We start from the raw sequence: 20,389 nt of genomic DNA on the forward strand, positions 1-20,389 counted from the left end.
GCGAGTCGTGGAGCGGGCGTCCAGCGGAAAGACCTGAAGACTTGGGCGTTGAGCAAAAGTCCAGTCGATCTGGAGGATCGAACTGGCAACAAGTATACTTTCCTGAGTGGAGTAGGTGAGGGCGCGTTCCCCGCTGAGGGAACAGTAGGCGTCGGTTCGACCTAGAATTTTCGGTGGAAAATCCGAAGTTAAAACCGGACAGTCCGGTGATTGTCAGACATTTATATTTATGTTATTATTATGTGCTAACTTTATGTTGAAGGGTATGTTGGACTAACATATTTTTGCAGGAAGTGAACCTGGAGAAACAACCTCGCTGTAAGGTGCGAGGGCGCCCTGGACACTGGCGTGAGGGCGCCCTGGACCTTGGCGCGAGGGCGCCCTCATGGAGGTTGAGGGCGCCCTCAAGCGGATGAGATGCGAAGAAGTCAGAGCTTATTGGTGCTGCGGATCCGGTGGCTTTGAGGGCGCCCTCAACGGGCTTTATAAGCCTGTCTTGAGCAGAGGTTTGGAACGAGATCGAAAAAACAATCTTTCTTCAGCGCACTGCTAACGAGACGATCCGGCTGAGCTATAACAAGACCCTGACAACCCAAAGTTGTAAAGTTTAAATTTCTTGTTGTCGGTATAGATTTTCAGTACAATTTTATTTTAATAATCTCTTGTAATATGTAAAATACCGAAAAATGACGAATAATAATAAGGAAATTTTTCAGAATTTTTGAAAATTTTTCGGGAATTTTTCGGAGCTCGTATCGACGAGTTAACTGGGGTAAAAACGGAGCCCGGGAAAGCCTGTTTAGGCTGCCCCATTTAAGCGAGGAAATGTTTTATTTCTTTTTTTTTGTTTTCTTTTCTCTTTTCTTTTATTTCTCTTCGCCGTTTCTCCCCGATCCTGGCTGAACCCGAGCCTTTTTCCCCCTTCCTTCTCCTCTCCCACCAATCCTTTGCCCTAACCACTCGACGGTTCTTCTCCTCTTCTTCCCTCTCCTCCACCCGAAGCCAGGCCGCCGGTGACGAGAGCCACCCTTATGTCTCTTCTCCTCTGCGCGCCGACACTAACCCCCCCCCGATCCGCCGACATCCGAGCCCTAGGGTCGGCCACTCCTCTTCTTCGAGCACCGACCACCAGATCTGACCTAGTGCCGACCTTTCTTCTCTGTCCTTGCTCCGAGCCACCCCCGATCATCTGCTTCTCTGCCCTAATCTGCACGTCGGTTGTCTCCTCTGTGCTAGCCACCCGAGCCCCTCGCCTCCGTCCGATTTCCCTAGTTCCGAGTCGTCGTCGTTACCTAGCAGTGATCCTAAAGGTAAGGAAGTGATGAGAAGGTTAGGGATTTGGGGATCTTGTTAGATCTCGGATCAGTTTCTTGTGACCTTCTTCCTGTTCTATTCGGCTTGATTCGTAGATTATTGTGGTATTGGGATGTTAACAAGTATTGTTTGATTTGTGATCTTCTTGCCGGATCTCATCTTGTTTTGTTCAATGAAGGAATACAACAGGAACGACTATTATGTGGACTTTCTGATGTCGGCAGCAACCTCATTTCCACAACATTGTTCCTTTTGTGTGGAAAAATAGGAGGAAGGGGGGGGCTGAACTTGAGGTAAGATTCATTTAGCTTCAAATTCATACAGTAAGGGTTCATTTCTGTATTGGCTTGATTAGTTAGTCATTGAAAAAGGGGAGGTGTTCGGGGATTAGGATTTTAGTGGATTAAATGGTGCTTTGTCAATGATGACATTGATTATCAGACTTGGTATGTAGCAGTTGATTTGGATGACTCTATGTATGTTGATTAAGAGAGAATTAGCTGTGAAAGAATTATTGGATTAAATGGAATTAAAACATGATTTCCTAATCAAATTAGGATTGAGTTTTGGGGTTGAGCTAGTTGTTGTATATGTAATTAGCTAAACCATATATCGTATTAATTGCAGGACTCTGATTCGAGACGAGCATCTCGACGTTGGATTTGACTGGATTGAACCTGCTATTTAAGGCGGGTACCTCTTGACTTATCTTTTATGACATTGTCAATTGGATATGCATAGTATTTTATAGCTACAAGCAATGATCATGTTTGTCTTTGGTATGTCACGGTTTGATACCCATAGCATGTTCTGTTTTGTCGCTTGTTATGCATCCAAGTTTATACCTCGTGATTATTGCCATGAGTACCTTAATTCCTAGAGTAAGTGGTATACCATGCTTTACTGAGTTTAGGACTAGATTCTGGATTTTTATTATCTGGCATGTGTACTTATCTGATCTGTGTACCTAGACCCTTTTGTTTTGATCCATGTATATTGTTGGTACATATTTTATGGAGGTGGATATGTTCAGGACCTAGGTTGTTATACCATAGAGGACCTGTATACCTTACATCTGTGGATTTGACTTACTGGTACTAGGATACACATTTATATATATATATGGATTTAGTTCAGTATATTATCATGCTTAGTGTCATGCATTATTCGCATGATTTTATGCTACGTGATAGGCTGCTCCATTATTGTAGAGCATATCGCCAGTTTTATCACTGTTCGGTGTTCCGTTGGTCCGCTCATGGGTAGCGTGACGCAGCGTGGTAGCACGTCAGTTTTGCTCTGTTCGGTGCTCCGTTGGTCCGCTCAGGGATAGTGTGACGCAGCGTGGTAGCACGTCAGGGATGCCTCCCCGTCATGGTGTTCCGGGATATGAGAGTATTGCGCTCCCCCAATTATGATTTGGGGTAGGAGTATGTGTGTACTCCGACAGCATCCCGTCCACTCGGTCACTCATCAGGAGCAGTGACGTCAGAGTGCACGGTTGTCACAGCGCTACGCACTCAGTCTCACCATTGTGTGTGAGATGGCTGACTGGCGTCAGGGGTGACCATGTCATTGGCATCATACGCATTGATGCATTTATTGCTTGTGCTTGCTGCATTTATTTGGATGCATATGCTTGACATGCATTCAGGATATATGACACTCTCGGTTTGACGACTTTTTTGTCTGGATAGGAGTTCCTGGTGAGTACAGCTTCCTCAGTTACCTTTCAGTTTTGCATTTTTCCTATATATGATTAGGAAGTTGTATTCCATGTTTATTGCTGTTAGATATATCTTACTAGACATGTCCATTGGTATTCGCTGAGTTGTTGAACTCACCCCCGTTGACACTATATTTTTTTTCAAGTACCAGATTGTTATGGTCGCTTGGGAGTATCCTAGCTGTCGGTTCCCACGTCACATCAGAAGACTATAGTTTCCATTAAGTTTTATTTGTTTTATGTATCAGTGTGTTTAGCTCTGTACTCCGGTTTTGCTTCTGGAGCGTTAATGTTGTTATGTGGTATTTTGTATTGGTTGTTAATTGTGTAAGCCTAGCCGGCTAGCAGTTTTGTGTTTTGGTTTGTATTTGGTTTCTGTCATTTTCCGTTGTGTTTTGGTTTTGGTACAGTCGAGTGGGCTGCTTTACATATAACTGCGTGGTTGTGTGTATATTCCAGCCGCCTGTGGCTGATGTATATTATGTCTGTAGAAATGCTTCAGATTGTCACCCGTACAGGGGAGGTGCTGCCGAAATTTCTTCGGACAGAGACTCCCCCGGGGTGTGACAATTTAGTGGTATCAGAGCAGGTATACGATTCTTGCTATGTGTTCTGGATTTTCAAGATTTATCTAATACCAATTTATTTGGTATCAGAGTACGATTTACGAGTTTTATATCCCATGTTTTAGTTTTCTCGATGTGACTTTTCGGATTTTGGGACCTGGCAGTAGCAGGACATCTCCAAGCTATAGGAGGTATGTTGGTATACTGTTATCCTATCTTTTTGTTAGTATATGCACCGTTGACTATTACAGTTTATGGCATGTATTAGTATTCTTTATTAGTACCTGTCTAGCTGATATAGCATATATTTTATGTGTTAGGTAAACCCCTGATCATGGTCGACTTTAATAGAGATCGAGGATTACAGTCTCTGGTGATTTTCCATATCATATCACCAGTAGTTCTAGCATCTGTTACTACTAGTTGGTTAGAAGATCGAGGCGCATACCAGCCTCTGTTATTATTAGCTGTGTAGTGGATAGTATCTACATATTCATTTTGACTTAGCCAGTAGTATATCATTTTATCTTAGTTAATTTCATTAGTAGATAATTGATTTACTCTTGTTAGATCGGTCAGTAGAAGTTTGATTTACCATAGTTGCTTGAAGAGGATTAATGTAATCTTGATCAGTTGGTAGATGACCGATTTAGTTTTGTTGGTCCGATCAGTAGAGGACCATCATACTCTATTTTATAGAGATGCTGATCTTTGGGTTATTCGTGCTTAGTTGGATACTTGGAGCACATTTGAGTACAGGACTTGTACCGATGTGGAAAAGACTGAATTAGCCGTATACCATTGTCGACTTGGTCAGTCTATAGAGGATCGATGTATCCTATTCTATGGGTACTTTAATTTTTTAGACTTTATATACCTGGTTGGATAACTTATATGTAGCATGGGGAATATCAGGTTGATTGCATTAAATATGCTGATTCTGTATATCTATGTGGTGTGTACATATGATTATTATGTGTTGTAGGAGTGTTTTGATGGACGGTCTGATTTCATGTAGTGGTTGTACTTTTCTAGTTATGATTGTTGTGAGTTTCTAGTAAATTATACCCGAGTGGTCTGATTGGTTTATTGGAGGTATTTTGTCGATTAAATCTATGTTGTGAAATGTGCACATGTGTTTGAATGTTTATTTGGAGGTATCTTATCTATTTAATCTGAGTTGTGATATGTGCAGATGTGTTCGGTGTAATATTTGAGGTATTTTGTTCATTATATTTGTTCTGTGTGTACACACGTGTCGATTATGATTTGTTAGAAGTATTACGTTGATTTGTTCAATGTACTTCTAGAAACTTCTTTACTCGGATGTAAATTTAATAGCATAAGTTGAAAAAAAAAGTGAATTAAATTGAGAGTACATCTTTAAATTTTTACTCTATCAATTAAAAAACTTACTACTCTCAATTTACACTATCATATTTAGATATGAAAGCATAAATATATTAAGGAGGTTTTTATGAGTACATTAATTTTTGTTAGGACACTTCAGGAGTTAGAGAGGGTGATTAGCTCCAATCACTTATTGATGATGATTTACAGCGGAAACTTGAAGCAATGCAAACATCCTTAATTGTACTTAGTATTCATCTCCTTGAGGTAACTAATCCAAGGGCCCACTCTACTCTCGATCTCATCCACTATGAAATCACTTATTCTCGGAAACAATCTGAGGTGGAGAAGCCGCATACAAGCTTACAACAAGAATACAAAGAAAACAAGGAAGTAAATACATTGTTGCTCGTAGATGCCTCTTGAAGCTTGAAAAGTGCAACAACACTTGTCTTTCATGAATTCAAGCACTGACGGAGAAGGGCAAAGAAGAAGCTATATTTGAATCCTTCACGAACACCTTTATATCATGCAGGTTAAGATTCTCAATCGATTGGTTGTATCCCCAATCGATTGTCACGTTAGAACTGAGCAAATTTAGCCGTTCAAACTCTCAACAGTTCTTTTCCGCTTCTCCTAATCGATTACGAGGCTTCAATCAATCACTTTCAGAAACTCATTGTTTGTCGCGAACTTATTTTCCCAATCAATTACCTAATCAAATACAAGGCTTCAATCGATCATGATCGATTCAGAAATCCATTGTTTGTCGCTAACTTTTTCTCCTAATCGATTTGGTTTGGCCTTGATTGATTACTCAATTGATCTGAACCCTTTCTGTTTTGCGAAGAAAAGCTCCCAATCGATCACCTAATCGATTAGTTTTGGCCCAATCGATTACTGAATTGATTGTCTAACCCTAACTTGCTTAATCCAAGTCTGAGATTTCCTTGCTCGACCTCCGGTCAACAGTGACCAATTGGGACTTTTTCACTAAGTAACTATTTAACCTTTTGACTGACTTGGACTTTCTCTTATATCAACTTTCTATTAGACGATCACCAAGTGTTATTCTCCATGATCCACTTGGATTTTACTCTTTCTTAACCGTGATTAGGGCTTTCCTCTTGCCAATGTGTGACCCTCCTTAATCCACTTGGACTTTCTTTTACCTAACCGTTGTTAGGGCTTTCCTTTTGCCAACGTGTGGTCTTTCTTGACTCACTTGAACTTTCCTGTGCTTAACTGCAGTTAGAATTTTCCTTTGCCAATGTGCAATCCTCCTTGATCTACTTAGAGTTTCCTTTACCTAATTTCAGTTATGACTTTCTTTTTGCCAACGTGCGGTCTTCCTTAACCCACTTGGACTTTCCTCACATATTGTCCAAATATCGAAACTCAAGTTTAAATCTACTCGAACTTAGTCAAACTGGTCAATCTTAAACTGAGGATAATTGTACAAATAATCTCCCAACAATTTTGATTTGAAATAATTCAGAATTTTTTAGATCCATCAGCCAGTTTCAAATGGAAGTGGCTCATGGATTTAATTTACACCATTCAAAAATTTAAAATTTTAATATTTTTCGAACAAGGGGAGTTTTAAAAATCCATTAGTGGTGTTGGTTAGTAGGTATTATTGTCCTAGTACTTATAATGAGTTTGTGATAAATTTTATCGAGTAATTGTATGTTTAAAAATTTACTAATCATAGTTTATATTTTAAAATTCAAATCTATGGGTATAAATACATTAATGAAGCTCTCAAGAATATATTGATTTTATTCTGAAGTGATTTGAAGTTCACTAATTCTATCAAATGAAATTGCATGATGGATCTAAAAAGAAAAACCAAGGGTATTTTGGAAATATAAAAGTTGGATACATTTAGACATTATAAAAGTTGAATATACTTTTTAGATAATACCAAAACTTAAATCGTCTAGTAAAATGACCTAAATAATATAATAGGATTTATTTTATTTTATTTTTTAAATCATCCATTTGACTATTTGTATAATTTGGAATGTCTATTTAATTTTTGCCCTTTCTAAATTACTCCTTCAATATTAATTTTTCAAATATACTTATTAATAAAATCTTAATGTCATCTTTTATTATTATACCATTAAAAGACCATCACATTTTTAAAATATATTAAAATAAAAATTAGGAACATGGTGCAAACTATATCATTACTCTACGAGGACCAACTTGCTTAATAATATTTAATGAAATTTGACTAGATTAAATTAATATAAATTAAATTAAAATAATTTTAATTAATATTTATTTTTTTAAAAAAAATTAATTATGATTATTTAGTAATTTTGAATATGTTAAGTATTTTAAATAAAATTGGTACAGCGAAATTAAAATAAAAGTATTGTTAGAATATGAGATGTTTTGTTTTTAAATTTTTATAATAATGATAAAGAAAGGTACTTTTGATTTTTATATCATAATAAATTACAATACAAATCATTTATTTTAAAACTAAAGAAGTATTTTAATGATAAAATAGAAAAGTTATAGATATTTTAGTATTAATAAAACTTTTTAAAACTGATAAGTATTAGGATTACTTTCAAAATTATCCCTTTAATTTTGTATATTTTTTTATTGAGACCTAGACTCTGCCATTACCTTTAACCATTTTACCCCTCAAAGTTAAATAAATCCAATATTTTACTCATATACTTTTGCTACTACAATCGTCTTTGTTTTGTCAAGATCGTGGTCAAAGATGGATTGAAATGATTTTAAAAGCATCGGGGGATAAAATGGATGTGTTTTTCTTAAAGTAAATTTAAATAATAAAATTTCATCTTTAGATTATTCAAAATCTATGCACTAAAGTCTTTCATGATCAACTCTTACAAATTAGCAAGATTCATCAATTTTATAACAAGAAATTGATTAACTTATTATATATATATATATATATTTTAATCTCTCCTTCATCTATATAAAATTCTCCTCTCTACTGCATATATAGTAGTTACTATGTTGTAACAATTATTACATAGTCGTAATAGCTACTGCGTAGTCATAGCAGTCACTGCGTAGTCCTAACAACTACTATACAATAACTGCTACTACGTTATAGTAGCTACTACACAATAACTATTACAATGTTGTAGCAGCTACTAAGTTGTAGCATCTAATAAGTCGTAGCATTTATGGTGTACTTGTAGCAACTACTGTGTAGTTGTAGTAGCTACTACACAGTAGCTGCTATAACGTTATAACAACTTCGTTGTAGTGACTACTATATAGTAATTACTATAACGTTGTAGCAGCTATTACATTATAGTAGTTACTATGTAGTTGTAGCAGCTACTATATTATAATAATTATTATGTAATTATAGCAGCTACTACGTTTTAGCAATTACTGTGTAGCTGTAGCAGTTATTACGTTGTAGCAGCTACTACATTGTAGCAACGACTGTATAGTTGTACCAACTATTATATTGTAGCAATTACACGATATTTAAAAACTAGCACCACAGTGATTGTTGCAGTTGGATGTTACATTTCATGTGCAAAATAATATATAAATATACATAAATTAGTACCCTAAACCTATAAATTAAACTTAGTAAGGGTGCATGAGACTCGTATAATAGTATTATGTCATGGTAACTTACAACTATAAATAAAAAAACAATATATTAAAAGAATTACATCTCTTTCTTTAAAAAACCAAATCATAAAATATAGCCACAACTTCTTATATATACCGAAAAAAAATATTTATATATAGAAATTATATATATTTTATTCTACTTTGTTGGTAAGGCGTTCAAGAATCCTAGCAACAAGTTAGAGAACTCTCATTTATAAAAATTTAATTTAATTATATATAGAGAGAGAATTGTTATGCTACGGATTGCAGTTGTGGGCATGCCATGTCAGTTTTTTTTTTTTTATTTTCTATTTGCATTTTTTTCCTCGTTTCCTCTCCTTGTCGAAACCACCGTTCGTGTGCCAATCGTGCCAGGCGGCGATTGTGCCAGCCTCGCCGTCGGCCACCCGCCCACTGCCCATCGCTGGCCGGATTGCATCCAAAATCCCAGCGACAATCCTGTTGAAATCCGGCTGCGATCGCGATTTCTAGCGTGGCGGTCGGATCGCGCCGGATTTCGACTGGATTCCAGTTGCAATCCGTCCGTGAACCGATCAGAGTCTGACAGTGATCGGATTCCGGCCGTGATCGCATCGAATTCCGACCGCGATCAAGCCAGATCATGGCTGGAATCTGGCGCGATCGAGCTGGATTGTGGCCGGAATCTATCCATGCCGCGATCCCCCACCATGACAGCCTCGTCGCACGCCACCCGTCGGCTGCCCACCCACCGTGCCCCCCCCCCTCTCCCCCTCGCCGCCTGCCCACTGTGCCTAACTTGCCGGAATCCATCAGTGATCACGACTGGAATCCATGTCACGATCCCTCTAAGGGTTCACCTTCCCCCCATGATATAGCATTGGGGTGGGTCCAGGCGCCCGTAGGTCGTTGGTGGTGGGCAGGCGGTGGGCGGCCGGGCTAGTGGCTGGTGTGCGAAGTTGTGCGATGAGTTTAGGTGAGAATGAATTGTTTCATCGAGAACGAAGGAAAAGAGAAAAAGTTGCATTTAAAAAATTAAAAAGAAAATGACATGGCAAGGTCCGTAGCAATCCGTAGGAAATCTGTAGCATAATAATTCTCTCTATATATACTTCTTGCTCTTTTAATTAAGAATCTCCCTCTTTATTAATTAATTGTAGTGAAGCTCAAAATAAAAGTACCTAATGTCCTTTTTACTATTCATACAAAAAATAATTCTAAAGTTTATTAATAATTTCATAAATGCATCAATTTAACACTCAACTATGATATATTATTGAGAATTTTTTTTATTATTCAATTAGAAATCTAGAGTTTTCTTTAGTCTCACATCTTAAAATTTACAACACTATGAGAGAGAAGCTTTTATAATTACCTTGGGTTAACAAAGTTAAAAAGCATACTTTTCTCAACTTTTTGACTAAGATCAAGTATGATATTAAATTAATTTTTTATAAGGGGGAGTTCATTACATACTAGGGGGACCGTTAATATAACGGATCTATATTTTTCGCGCCTCAATTTTTTTGTAACCCCTTAAAGGTGTATACAATTATAAAAATATTAGAGTCTTACAAAAAAAAAATGGTAAACAATTATAAAAATATTAGAGCCTTACCTCACTAACAAAAAAAATGTAGGTATAATCCTTAAAAGTTAAAACTATTTTTTTAACCAATTTTTCTTCTTCCAAATCTCTCTATATATTGACTCACCTTAAGAGATTAATATCAGATAAAAATTTATTTATAGTCATTTAATATACATAATATCAATTAAATAAATAAATTTTAATAACTTGTAAATTAAATGAACATATATATACTTATTTTATTAATATTCATGAAAAAATGAATAACATCCATAATCAAAATTTATGAATTCATATTCATTAATAAGTTTTTATTAAACTTATAACAGCTCTTAAAACAAATTTATAAATTTATAATATTAAAATTATTAAACAACTAAATAAGCATATAAATATAAAAAAAATTAAACAATCAACAAACTCGAATTTGCAAGTCAATACTATCTAAATAAACTCAACTAAATTCAACCTCATCAAAACAAACTAAATTAAATTTGATTAATCATTTCAACCAACAATTTAGTTCATTTTAAATTCCACTTGTCTAGCTGAATTAACTAATTAAACAACAAAACTTATAATATTTTCTTTTCAATTTAAACTATTTTAGATCTATTTAGTATTTTTATCAAAACATATCTAATTTAATTTAAACGGATTAAATATCATTATAAAATAATTTTAATTAAATTATTATTAAGACTAATTAAATATGGTATGTAGAATTTTTTATAAGAAAACATGTACCGTATCGAAAATGTCAGTACAACAAAAATATATTTCAATATCGTACTTAAAATTTGGTATACTGAAATCTCAATATATTATGATATAAATTTTATATTATTTATATAAAAAATATTGAAATTTACAATATTGTTTATCTCGAAATTATATAAAAAATATATATACATTTCAGAAGAGATTTAGTATTTTTAGAATAGTGATAATTAATACCGTCTTTTGTAATTTTATTTATAAGAGAATTTGTTTAATATTTAATACCGAAAAATATTAAATCTTATATCAATATTTAGAAAATTCGATATGATTAGAGGCAATGAAGGTTGTGATGTATATATATATATATACTCATGGAAATATGGAATGTGGATATAAGGTTTATGATATAATATCCCTATATATAAAAAATAATTTTAATTTATGTTGAAATAATTTTGTTTAATATTATAGCATATTTTTATTAACTGCGATAATTTTAATTTCTATTTCCTAAAAAGTAGATTCTTTAAATTAAATTGCATAATTTAATATTTGAATGGATTAATATATATTTTTAAACTAAGTGATATTTTAATTATTTTATAGAATTTTTTTTTTTACCAATAGAGCTACCCTTAACTTTCACTTGTCGTCATTAGGGATGATAATTTTCCCAGTTGATTCGGGCTCTTTAGAGAAAATCTGAAATTTAGAGATAAAGATGAATTTAGAGATTTTTTCAAGGATGAGACGAGTTCGAGACAGGCGAGATATTATCACCATCTCGAACCCGTCCCCAAAAAACTAATAATATGTTATTTTTTAAAATATTAATAATAATATTGATAATAATATTAAAAAAATTTAAAATATTAATAATAAAATTATTATTAACCCTGATATTAATATTAATAGTAAAATAATAATAATATAAAATTAATTTGAGGATGAAAGCGAGGATGGAGATTTGATTCCGATGGTTCAGATTCGAGGATTCCCTAAATTTGAAAAAATGGGATAGAGGCAAGGATAGGGATGAGGATGAAATCAGCCGGGATCCTCTGGACCGCAATCCCTGGTCCACTCTTGGACCAGGGGTTGCTGATAGGTGAGATCTCATGAACCATATCTGTATAACAAGTAGGGTTCATGAATTTTCACCTATGAGTGAGGTGGTCCATCCTCTGAATCACACTTTACGGTCCAAAGGATCCAACCTCGGATGAAATGTCCCCATCCCGTCTCATTGCCATCCTAATCATCGTCCAAGTTACACTAGAAAGCCCAAATAAAGGCCCAATTGAAAGCTAGGAGAACCGTAAAAAAAAAGTGGGAAACGCGTTCAATCCAAACTTCCGTTTCCCCACCTTGGCCCACTCCCACTCCCAAACCCAATCCCAATCCCAATCTGGGAAACTCGCGTTAGATTCGGTGAATAAAAAAAATTGGGGTAAAATAAAAAAGCAACAAGATGGATCGATGGATTGGTAGGTAGATCGCGGTCGGCGGCGGTGGCGGTGGCGACGAGGGCGTCATACCGGTAAGGATTGTTCCGTTCCTCTTGATATTATGGTTTGCAGCACTATCCATGTTCCCCGTCGACGAGGCAGATCTGGATCTATTTTGGTTCCTTTCTGAAGCAGTTGTAATTGGAGTCGGCGGAGGGGAAGCAGGCGGTTAGGAGATGAGGAAGAAGCTTGGAACTCGATTCCCGGCGGTAATTTCCTCCTTTTTTGGTTATCTTTCTCTCTCTCTCCTTTTTTCTGTCGATTTTAGGTCTTCGTATGCTTTGCCTTCGATTTTGGTGCTCCTTTGGGTAGCTTCAACGGATCGGTAATTCGATGTTAGAAAGAGCTTGTCCGTCTAGGAGATCTCCGGATTTCCTTGTGGCAGATCGGTTGGCCAAACCCTAGATAAATTTTGCAATTTTCATCTTTTTTTTTTTTCAGTTTTTTGGAATTTCTGAATTTGATGCTTCCTTAATCAAAGTTGAATTCAATATGCCTTTGATTTTTTGTTTATAAAGAGGCTGGATGTCGAGAATTGTAGGGTTAGATTAGACAAGACACTGTTGAAGTAGTCACTTGTGCCAAAAAGAGATGTTTGAGAGTCTTTTGTGGGGGATTGGACTTTTCAGTGATGATAAATTCGTAGTGGAATTAGTTGAAAGATAAAAAAGTGTTTTGGAAGAATGCCTATTTTCTTTAACTTATGTCCCTGGTTGTTTTATGTTTTGGATCTCATTGCATGCTGGTATTTCTGTTCACTTCTAGATGATCATCCTATGTCGGAACGAACAGAAATTGCATAATTTGTAAGCCAAATCCAGATGAAATGCTAGATGGTATGATCCCAACCTTTCAGGGCAACCTAAATCTACTCAATTATTTGACTTCTTCCAATCTAACAACATAAAATAAAGTTAGTTCTTTTAATACCATATGGGGATTGTTTTTTGATCCCAACTCAGGAGACTTACTTCTAGTCCATGTCAATTTTAGAAATTGTAGAATATACTCGGGAGACCAATGACATAGAAGGATCCATATAGTCGATCTCATTTAAAGGGATAATTGCTTGATTATTGTTGTTGTCGTTGTACATACTATACTCAAGAGAGTACTTTTATTGTATGCAAATTTTTGCAAATACATGATTAGATTTCTTACATAGCAAAATAACCAAGCAGTCGGTACTACTTGATTATCCTACATTAATGAGCCCTTTCTTCATGGACAAGATGTCGGCATTAATCATGTGGTTTTGTGTTCCATGCGCATTTTTCTTCCTGTAATGGTTACCATTTTTACACACTTTTTGATAAGGTCAGTTTCTTGATCTTCTATTGCTTAATGATATTACTATTCTGCGTGTTGCTTTTTAACAAACATCTTTACTTAGTTTGTCATCTTTACAGTAGGTGATAATACAAGCATAAAAGCTTTTGCTTACCTAGTGATAAACATGCCTATCACTTTATGTGCACATGCAGTATAATTAAATTATTACTTTTATATGTTTGTTCCCCTTGTATATATTCTTTTCAAGGCAAATTAACCTCTCTGTTTATTTATTTCTTTTGTGCGATAGCCCAATGTTCAATTACTAGGTTTATATTTTGGGCAATATGTTGTAACTTATGGTTATCATTGATTTCTCTTGCTACAGTCAAGAATAAAAAAGATAATGCAGGCAGATGAAGATGTTGGCAAGATTGCCATGGCCGTGCCTCTTCTTGTTTGTAAGTTCCTGAGTATTTCTAAGTTTCGTTACGTCTTAAAATGTTTTTCTAGTTTCACTCAATAAATTTATCTTATTATCATAAATTTGTGTCTCTACTTTCCATTACATGTTAACTTGTTTAACTGTTTTTGCTCACTAATTGATGACGTTATTTGTGTATTTTGACAACAATAACAACCACAACCAAAGCCTTTATCCCACTAAGTGAGCTCGGTATATATATGTGGTATATCCCTGGATTTCCACTTGGGCAAGTTAGCATGACAGTTGCTTAATTTATCTTATTTTTGCAGATCACGTTCTGGAATTTTTTTTCATATGTTGAGTAAAACTAAAATTAGTTTTACATACAAACTTTTTGGAGATGGTTCTAATGGCTTATGTATTGATTGTTGTGTGGCCTACAGCAAAGGCTTTGGAGTTGTTCTTGCAAGATCTTTGTGACCGAACATATGAAATTACTCTTCAAAGAGGAGCCAAGACCTTGAATTCTTCACATTTGTAAGATTTATTGTTTCTTCTTTAGTGAATTTTCTGTGCCATAATCTGTTATGAGTGTGTATAAGATTATCGACCACATTAATCTAGGGAGCAAATATTGTATTGTGTTTCAGTGGAAGGTCAGTTTTTGGCATGCATGTCTCCAAACAAAAATTATATTTGGCAACTATATCATGCTATGCTATTGTCCAAATTTGGAAATATGCGTCGGGTGTCACCACTGGTCTGAGCTGGACTTGTTTGGATAATTCAGTTTGAAATAGACCTGTTCTGACTCTCTAGTCAAAACTCCATGAGGCCTTTGAACTTTGTAGCTTATAAAATGAAGGCGATAGCTAACGTTAATCTCAAAGTCATGTCTGAACAAGAAAAAAAATTATCCTCATGAAATTTTGAATGGAAAGTATCAAACTAAACAGCCTTTTTGTGATTGTTACTTGTCGAAGGACCATAAAAATGCTAAAGTCATCACCAAAACGAAAAGTGTAAATTGCCTACTTGCTAACGTGCTTAGTAACTATGAATATAATGTCAAAATATAATTAGGCAACCTGTATGAGGTTAAGGTTAAGGATCTTGAATATAAGCATGAATCTAGTTATGAAAACTGAGTTGGAGATTGAGAGCTAGGAAAATTGAGATATTTTGACAATCTAAATGCATGACTTATCGACTATTACCTACCGATTATAGTTATTAATATGTTCTATTCAGTCGCTGGATTGTTTTTTTGGGTTATATTTTTATCATTTTATTCAAGGAGGTTTTTAATAATGGTAAATCATTGACTTTTTCTGAGCATTACAGAAAACAATGTGTGAAGACTTATAGTGCTTATGATTTCTTAACTGGTGTTGTCAACAAGGTACCAAACCTTGGTGGCATGGAGCCTTCTGAAGATGACAAGGGAATCGGTCGGAGAAGGTAATGCCTCGACCGTGCATTGCAATTGTGACTATAAGTGGCAACAATTAATTAGGGGTTGACTTTCTTTTTATGAAAATGCTCAGGAAGACACACACACATGGGGATGAAGCTGAGAACGGTGAGGACCTTCAGTTGAGAGCAGCCAAGATGGTCTGTAGTATATTCTATACTATTTTTGCACGAAGGTTGATATGAATTTAGTTTTCCTGATGCACTATCTTATTTTTGGATAGGCTACGAGGAATGCTAATGTTAACCCCAGAGGGCGTGGCAGAGGTAGAGGAAGAGGCCGACCACCCTCAAAGCCAAGAGAAGAAAGGTATGTGAAATGTGAAGACGATGACATTATGTTGGGCGACCAAGACGAGGAGGCCCCTGTCGAACAACCCGAGCAGTCCCAAGGAGTGGAGAAGCAGAACAACCCTGTCGGCATACATCCTTCCTCGATTTCGATTTCCACCATAGGGGGAGCTGCAACATCCGCTGCTGCAGAGACGACTAAGACAGACGAAACACCTGGTTGGCCGCTTCCTGATGGGGTAGGCAGCATTGGAATAGAACCATCCCGGCTTGTACAATTAACAATGCAGATAGACAATGATGATGAAGATTATGACAATGAAGATTAGCGAATCTGATTATTTTTTTTATTCACTAGCAAACCTATCTCTCCTGTAAATAATTCTCATCCTTAAAGCAGATACTAGCACAGATTTAGTTATTTTGCACCAAGTGATCTAGTGTAACTCGGTGACAAGAAATTACACTTCCGATCGAGGGGGGAATAGGTGAAGGACTGATTCGAATTTAGCTATTTTGTAATGGAAATTTGGACTGGTGTACTAACTGAGCAGTGTTTAGTCTGATGATGAATATGCTATCTGAAGCTGTACATTGCTCAACAAGTGTGAAGATGAAACAGTTTGTGATAATCTTTATTTATTTATCTTCATGAGATGGTTTAAGTTTGGTGAATACATTGAGATTAAAGCTGGTGCAGTGTGCTCTTTGCTCCGAAGTAAACCTGTTTCCCTAAACCCTTCTACTCTTCCTCCATATCTCCAACGCAGTCTGGGAATGGGAGGCTGCGCCGTCTCCAGGTGAGGCGGAGGCGGAGACGACGGCGATCCGGTGGCCCTCTGCTGGGAGCGGAAGCGCCTCCTCAAGGCGGCAGTGGGACGGCGGCACGCCCTCGCCTTGGCCCACGCCGCCTATACCCACTCACTCAACGCCGTCGCCGCCGCCATAGACGTCTTCGTCTCTCGCCACTCTGCCCCAGCCGTCATCCTCGTCGCGCTTCCCGACCAGCCATCTCGCCCTTCCTGCACCTCTTCCCCGCCCGCCCGCCTCCACCTCGTGCCCACGGAAGCAAAGGTGGAATCTTTGGAGTGCCAGCGAGGTACCCACCCTCCTTCGCTGCCGGATTCGAGCTCCGGCGACGAAGAGGAAGCCGCTGCGGAGGAAGTCACGGTGGAGGCGGAGAGAGACGACACAACGGAAAGCGCGATGGAGTGCGAGTGCTTTTTCTCAGCGGCGCCCACAATGCCGGCGTCACCTTCGTCGGAGCTGTTCGGGTTGGACTTCTTCAACCCGTTCGACGTGGTGCCGCCGGCACTGGAGGCTATGGCTCTTGACCGGAGTTCGGACGAGGAGCTGAGGCCACTGAGGGAGGAAGAAGGTATCCCGGAGCTGGAGGAGGCAGAAGAGGAAGTAGAATGCAAGAGAGTCATCAACAATGCCAAAAAGGCGGTAGCTTTGAGTGAGGAGAAGGAACACTGTGAAGTTAAGCCTGTAGTCGAAACGGGCGGCGGCGGCGGTGCGGAGGAGAAGGGGTTGGCGGTGGCGGAGACGCAGGGGAGCAGCAGGGAGCTGCTCCAAGCACTAATAGAAGTGGAGGACCACTTCATCAGGGCTTACGAATCTGGAAAAGAAGTGTCAAGGATGCTGGAAGCCTCCATGATTCACCTCCATTCGAAGCTCGACAAGAGGAAAGGTGATTCTTTTTTCCTTCAATTCTCGCTTCAAATTTCAGCTATACTGATCTCAAAAGAAATGGCTGTATGTTCTTCCCAACTGAGTTGCTTCATCTTTTTGGCTGTGTTCTTGCCATCTACAATTATGCACCCCAGTCCCCAGACCCTTTGTCATTATTTGATGATACTTTGCACTGAAAAGTTTGAGAAATTTTCATTGTGCCCTTAAAATTGGCTTAAATTCTTACTTTTTAAGGGAAAAGTTAAAAGGGATCATAAAATGGGATCTCTTGTTCATTTATTATTAAAACAACTTCTCATTCCGCCTCATCTTATTTTTATTCTCGAAAATATCCTTGTTTTCGATGCTAATGTAGTAGCTAGGGGATCAGAGCTGCTACAATTATATAGTTATAGCAGTTATGATTATATAGCCACTACATAGTTTGTCCCGTGTTGATGATAGATGAATTATACATATTCAAGGGTATTTTGGAAATAAAAATGGATCGGCTATGATATTGTTTTGATAATATATAAAAAATGGGTACCCTTTTGATAATTTTTGTTTTGATTTTCGACCCTTTTTAGAATGACTCTTTTAAACATGCCTCACGGTGGTTTTAAAATTGTCAAGATGCTTCCCTTGTAGATATTGGCATCGTTAATTCCCTTGAACCAAAGAAAATGGCTACAAGTGAAGTGATAAAAGATGGAGTAAACTTTCCTTGAGGTTTTTGATTGTTCATCATTTTCAAGTCGCGCCTAATGGTGCTATGTTCGACGTGAAAGATGGAATTGTGTCGCAAAGGTTGGGCGTAGAATGCCATTTGTCTAAATCTAGGTGCCAAAATGAAAACAAAGAAGTTAGCATAGTTCAGGGAAAAGTGGAATTTCTTTTTCGAAAGCTACGATTCAAAAACTTCAAACTTGCTTTACGACGATTATGCTTTCATTAGTCCTTATTGTGACAACATCTCACTTTTGTATGACTTGTATGATCAAGAGAATTCGTCGAAGATGATTCAAGCGATCACATGGCAACGGTCTCCTTCATCCATGTCTTCGTTATCTTCTTCTTACTGGAGTCATCTAGCATCAAGCTCGAGTAGTTCACAATGGTCGGAGAATAAGAGTGACCTTTTCAATGATTTTAGCAGTACGGAATCCGGAAGCCATTCACAAACCCTCGGAAGATTGTATGCTTGGGAGAAGAAGCTGTATGAAGAACTAAAGGTAACGCAAGATGTCAAAGCTCTTGGAAGATGACCCCGAACCGGAGAAGAAACTGAATCAAGATAGATTTGACTAGCATCTTTGAGTCACTAAGCGAGTTCGCAAATGATTCTTTCAAATTGTGCGACGGGTTACTTATGCACAATGATAAAGCTAAGCCAGCGATGATTGAGGGATATGAGAAACCAACATTGGGGAGGTGAATTTTACGCGATAAATGTATTGAATGCCTTTAAGATGTAGCTGTTCTCTTGTTTTATCGACTTAAGGAATTTGTGGTTACCTCAATTTTGTCGACCTTTTTAAGTGGAAGGTCAAACGAATAAATTATCGGCCAATCGATCAAGCTGTTGGATAAGGATGCATTGAAGATGAGCTTTCATCAGTGTAATAACTAAGCATTGAGCTTTTATTGATTCCTTCTTAGCAAGCCGTCACAACGTCCAATTAAATTATAGAAGATATTTGTCTTAACGCATCGGCATGGGGAGGTCAGAATTCCAAACATTGAGATTTCATTCTAGCAATCCATATCTTCTACGAAATCTCTCTAAAAAATAAAAATTTGAGTATCATTGCAATTCCAATAATTATTTTATGTTTTTTAATTTTGACGTACATAATAATTAATGAGGTGATGACCCTTGAAGTTGCCTTCTTCAATAATCAAAATTAGGAAGGTAGTAGAGCACTCCACTCAAAGAAAACCCACCAATTCTTCTCTAAAAGCAAAGCGAAGTCCGGATCTATCTTCGTGCCACAAATTCATCTTACTAGAACAGCTTAATTTGGATGTGATTGGTCAAGTTAATTTAGCCGTCAAATAATTTAAATAATTTAAATTAAAATTTTACTAATCTATTTTAAAATAATTTTTTTTATAAAATTTAATAAATTATAAGATTTTTTTTTTTTTTTTTTGTAAACTGAACCATCTAACTTGAAATTCACCTTAGATTGGGCTAGTATGATGGATTGGTCCATCCCACGGTCCCATCTCGGATCAATCCATCCCGTCACAGATCGATCCATCGCTACGACCTCATGCTACCACACGTCTGCCAAAGAAATCCATCTATCCAAATCACTTAGCTTACCTTTTCAAATATCCAAATCACTCATCTTACTTTTCAAATTACTAAATCACCTACTAATTTATCTAAATATTAATTTTGATTTTACAATCAGCTCGATTGCAATTTTACAATTAGACTCGATCGTCATATAGTAGATGTGGAAACATATATAAGATAAAAAAAATAAAAATATATCTAATGAGAAAGTCAAAATTATGTCTATTGAAAAAAAATGAGGAATGTATTAATTAGGCGATAAAAATTTATTACGATCAAACTTATCATCATGATAAAACTAATTAATATTATTTTAATTTAGTAGTGAACTCAATTATAATTTCACAGTCTTAGTCATAATTAGGTGACCATTAAATCAGTTTGGCAATTAGTTTGGCTGTAATTTTATGGCTATCTTGGCCGTATTTTAAAAAAAAAATACACGATTTAATAATTTAAAAAGTAAAATTCAGGCGGATGTTTCAATAAATTACAAAAAAAATCATGGATTTCAATTATTTATAGCTATTTAGGCGGATGTTTTATTAAAAAATATG

At 36.5% G+C, this 20,389-nt stretch overlaps 1 protein-coding gene and 1 pseudogene across 2 annotated transcripts; both read left to right on the top strand.

The window, feature by feature from the left end:
• The first annotated feature begins 12,269 nt into the window (after nucleotides 1-12,269).
• LOC121982426 (dr1-associated corepressor-like) lies at nucleotides 12,270-16,502 on the top strand. Of its 2 annotated transcripts, none has more exons than XM_042535474.1 (7): nucleotides 12,270-12,419; nucleotides 12,523-12,596; nucleotides 14,048-14,120; nucleotides 14,530-14,623; nucleotides 15,431-15,547; nucleotides 15,634-15,700; nucleotides 15,784-16,502. In XM_042535474.1, the coding sequence occupies exons 2-7, from the start codon at nucleotides 12,564-12,566 to the stop codon at nucleotides 16,177-16,179; spliced, it is 780 nt and encodes a 259-aa protein (XP_042391408.1). In that variant the 5' UTR covers nucleotides 12,270-12,419; nucleotides 12,523-12,563; the 3' UTR covers nucleotides 16,180-16,502. The 2 variants fall into 2 exon arrangements, with proteins under 2 accessions (XP_042391408.1, XP_042391409.1); XM_042535475.1 differs by having other exon boundaries at nucleotides 12,275-12,419; nucleotides 12,520-12,596.
• A 125-nt stretch (nucleotides 16,503-16,627) lies between these two features.
• Nucleotides 16,628-19,025, top strand: LOC121982425 (annotated as a pseudogene).
• Nucleotides 19,026-20,389: the final 1,364 nt, after the last annotated feature.

The sequence above is a fragment of the Zingiber officinale genome, chromosome 5A (assembly GCF_018446385.1).
Source record: "Zingiber officinale cultivar Zhangliang chromosome 5A, Zo_v1.1, whole genome shotgun sequence".
In the NCBI taxonomy this organism is placed as follows: Eukaryota; Viridiplantae; Streptophyta; class Magnoliopsida; order Zingiberales; family Zingiberaceae; genus Zingiber; species Zingiber officinale.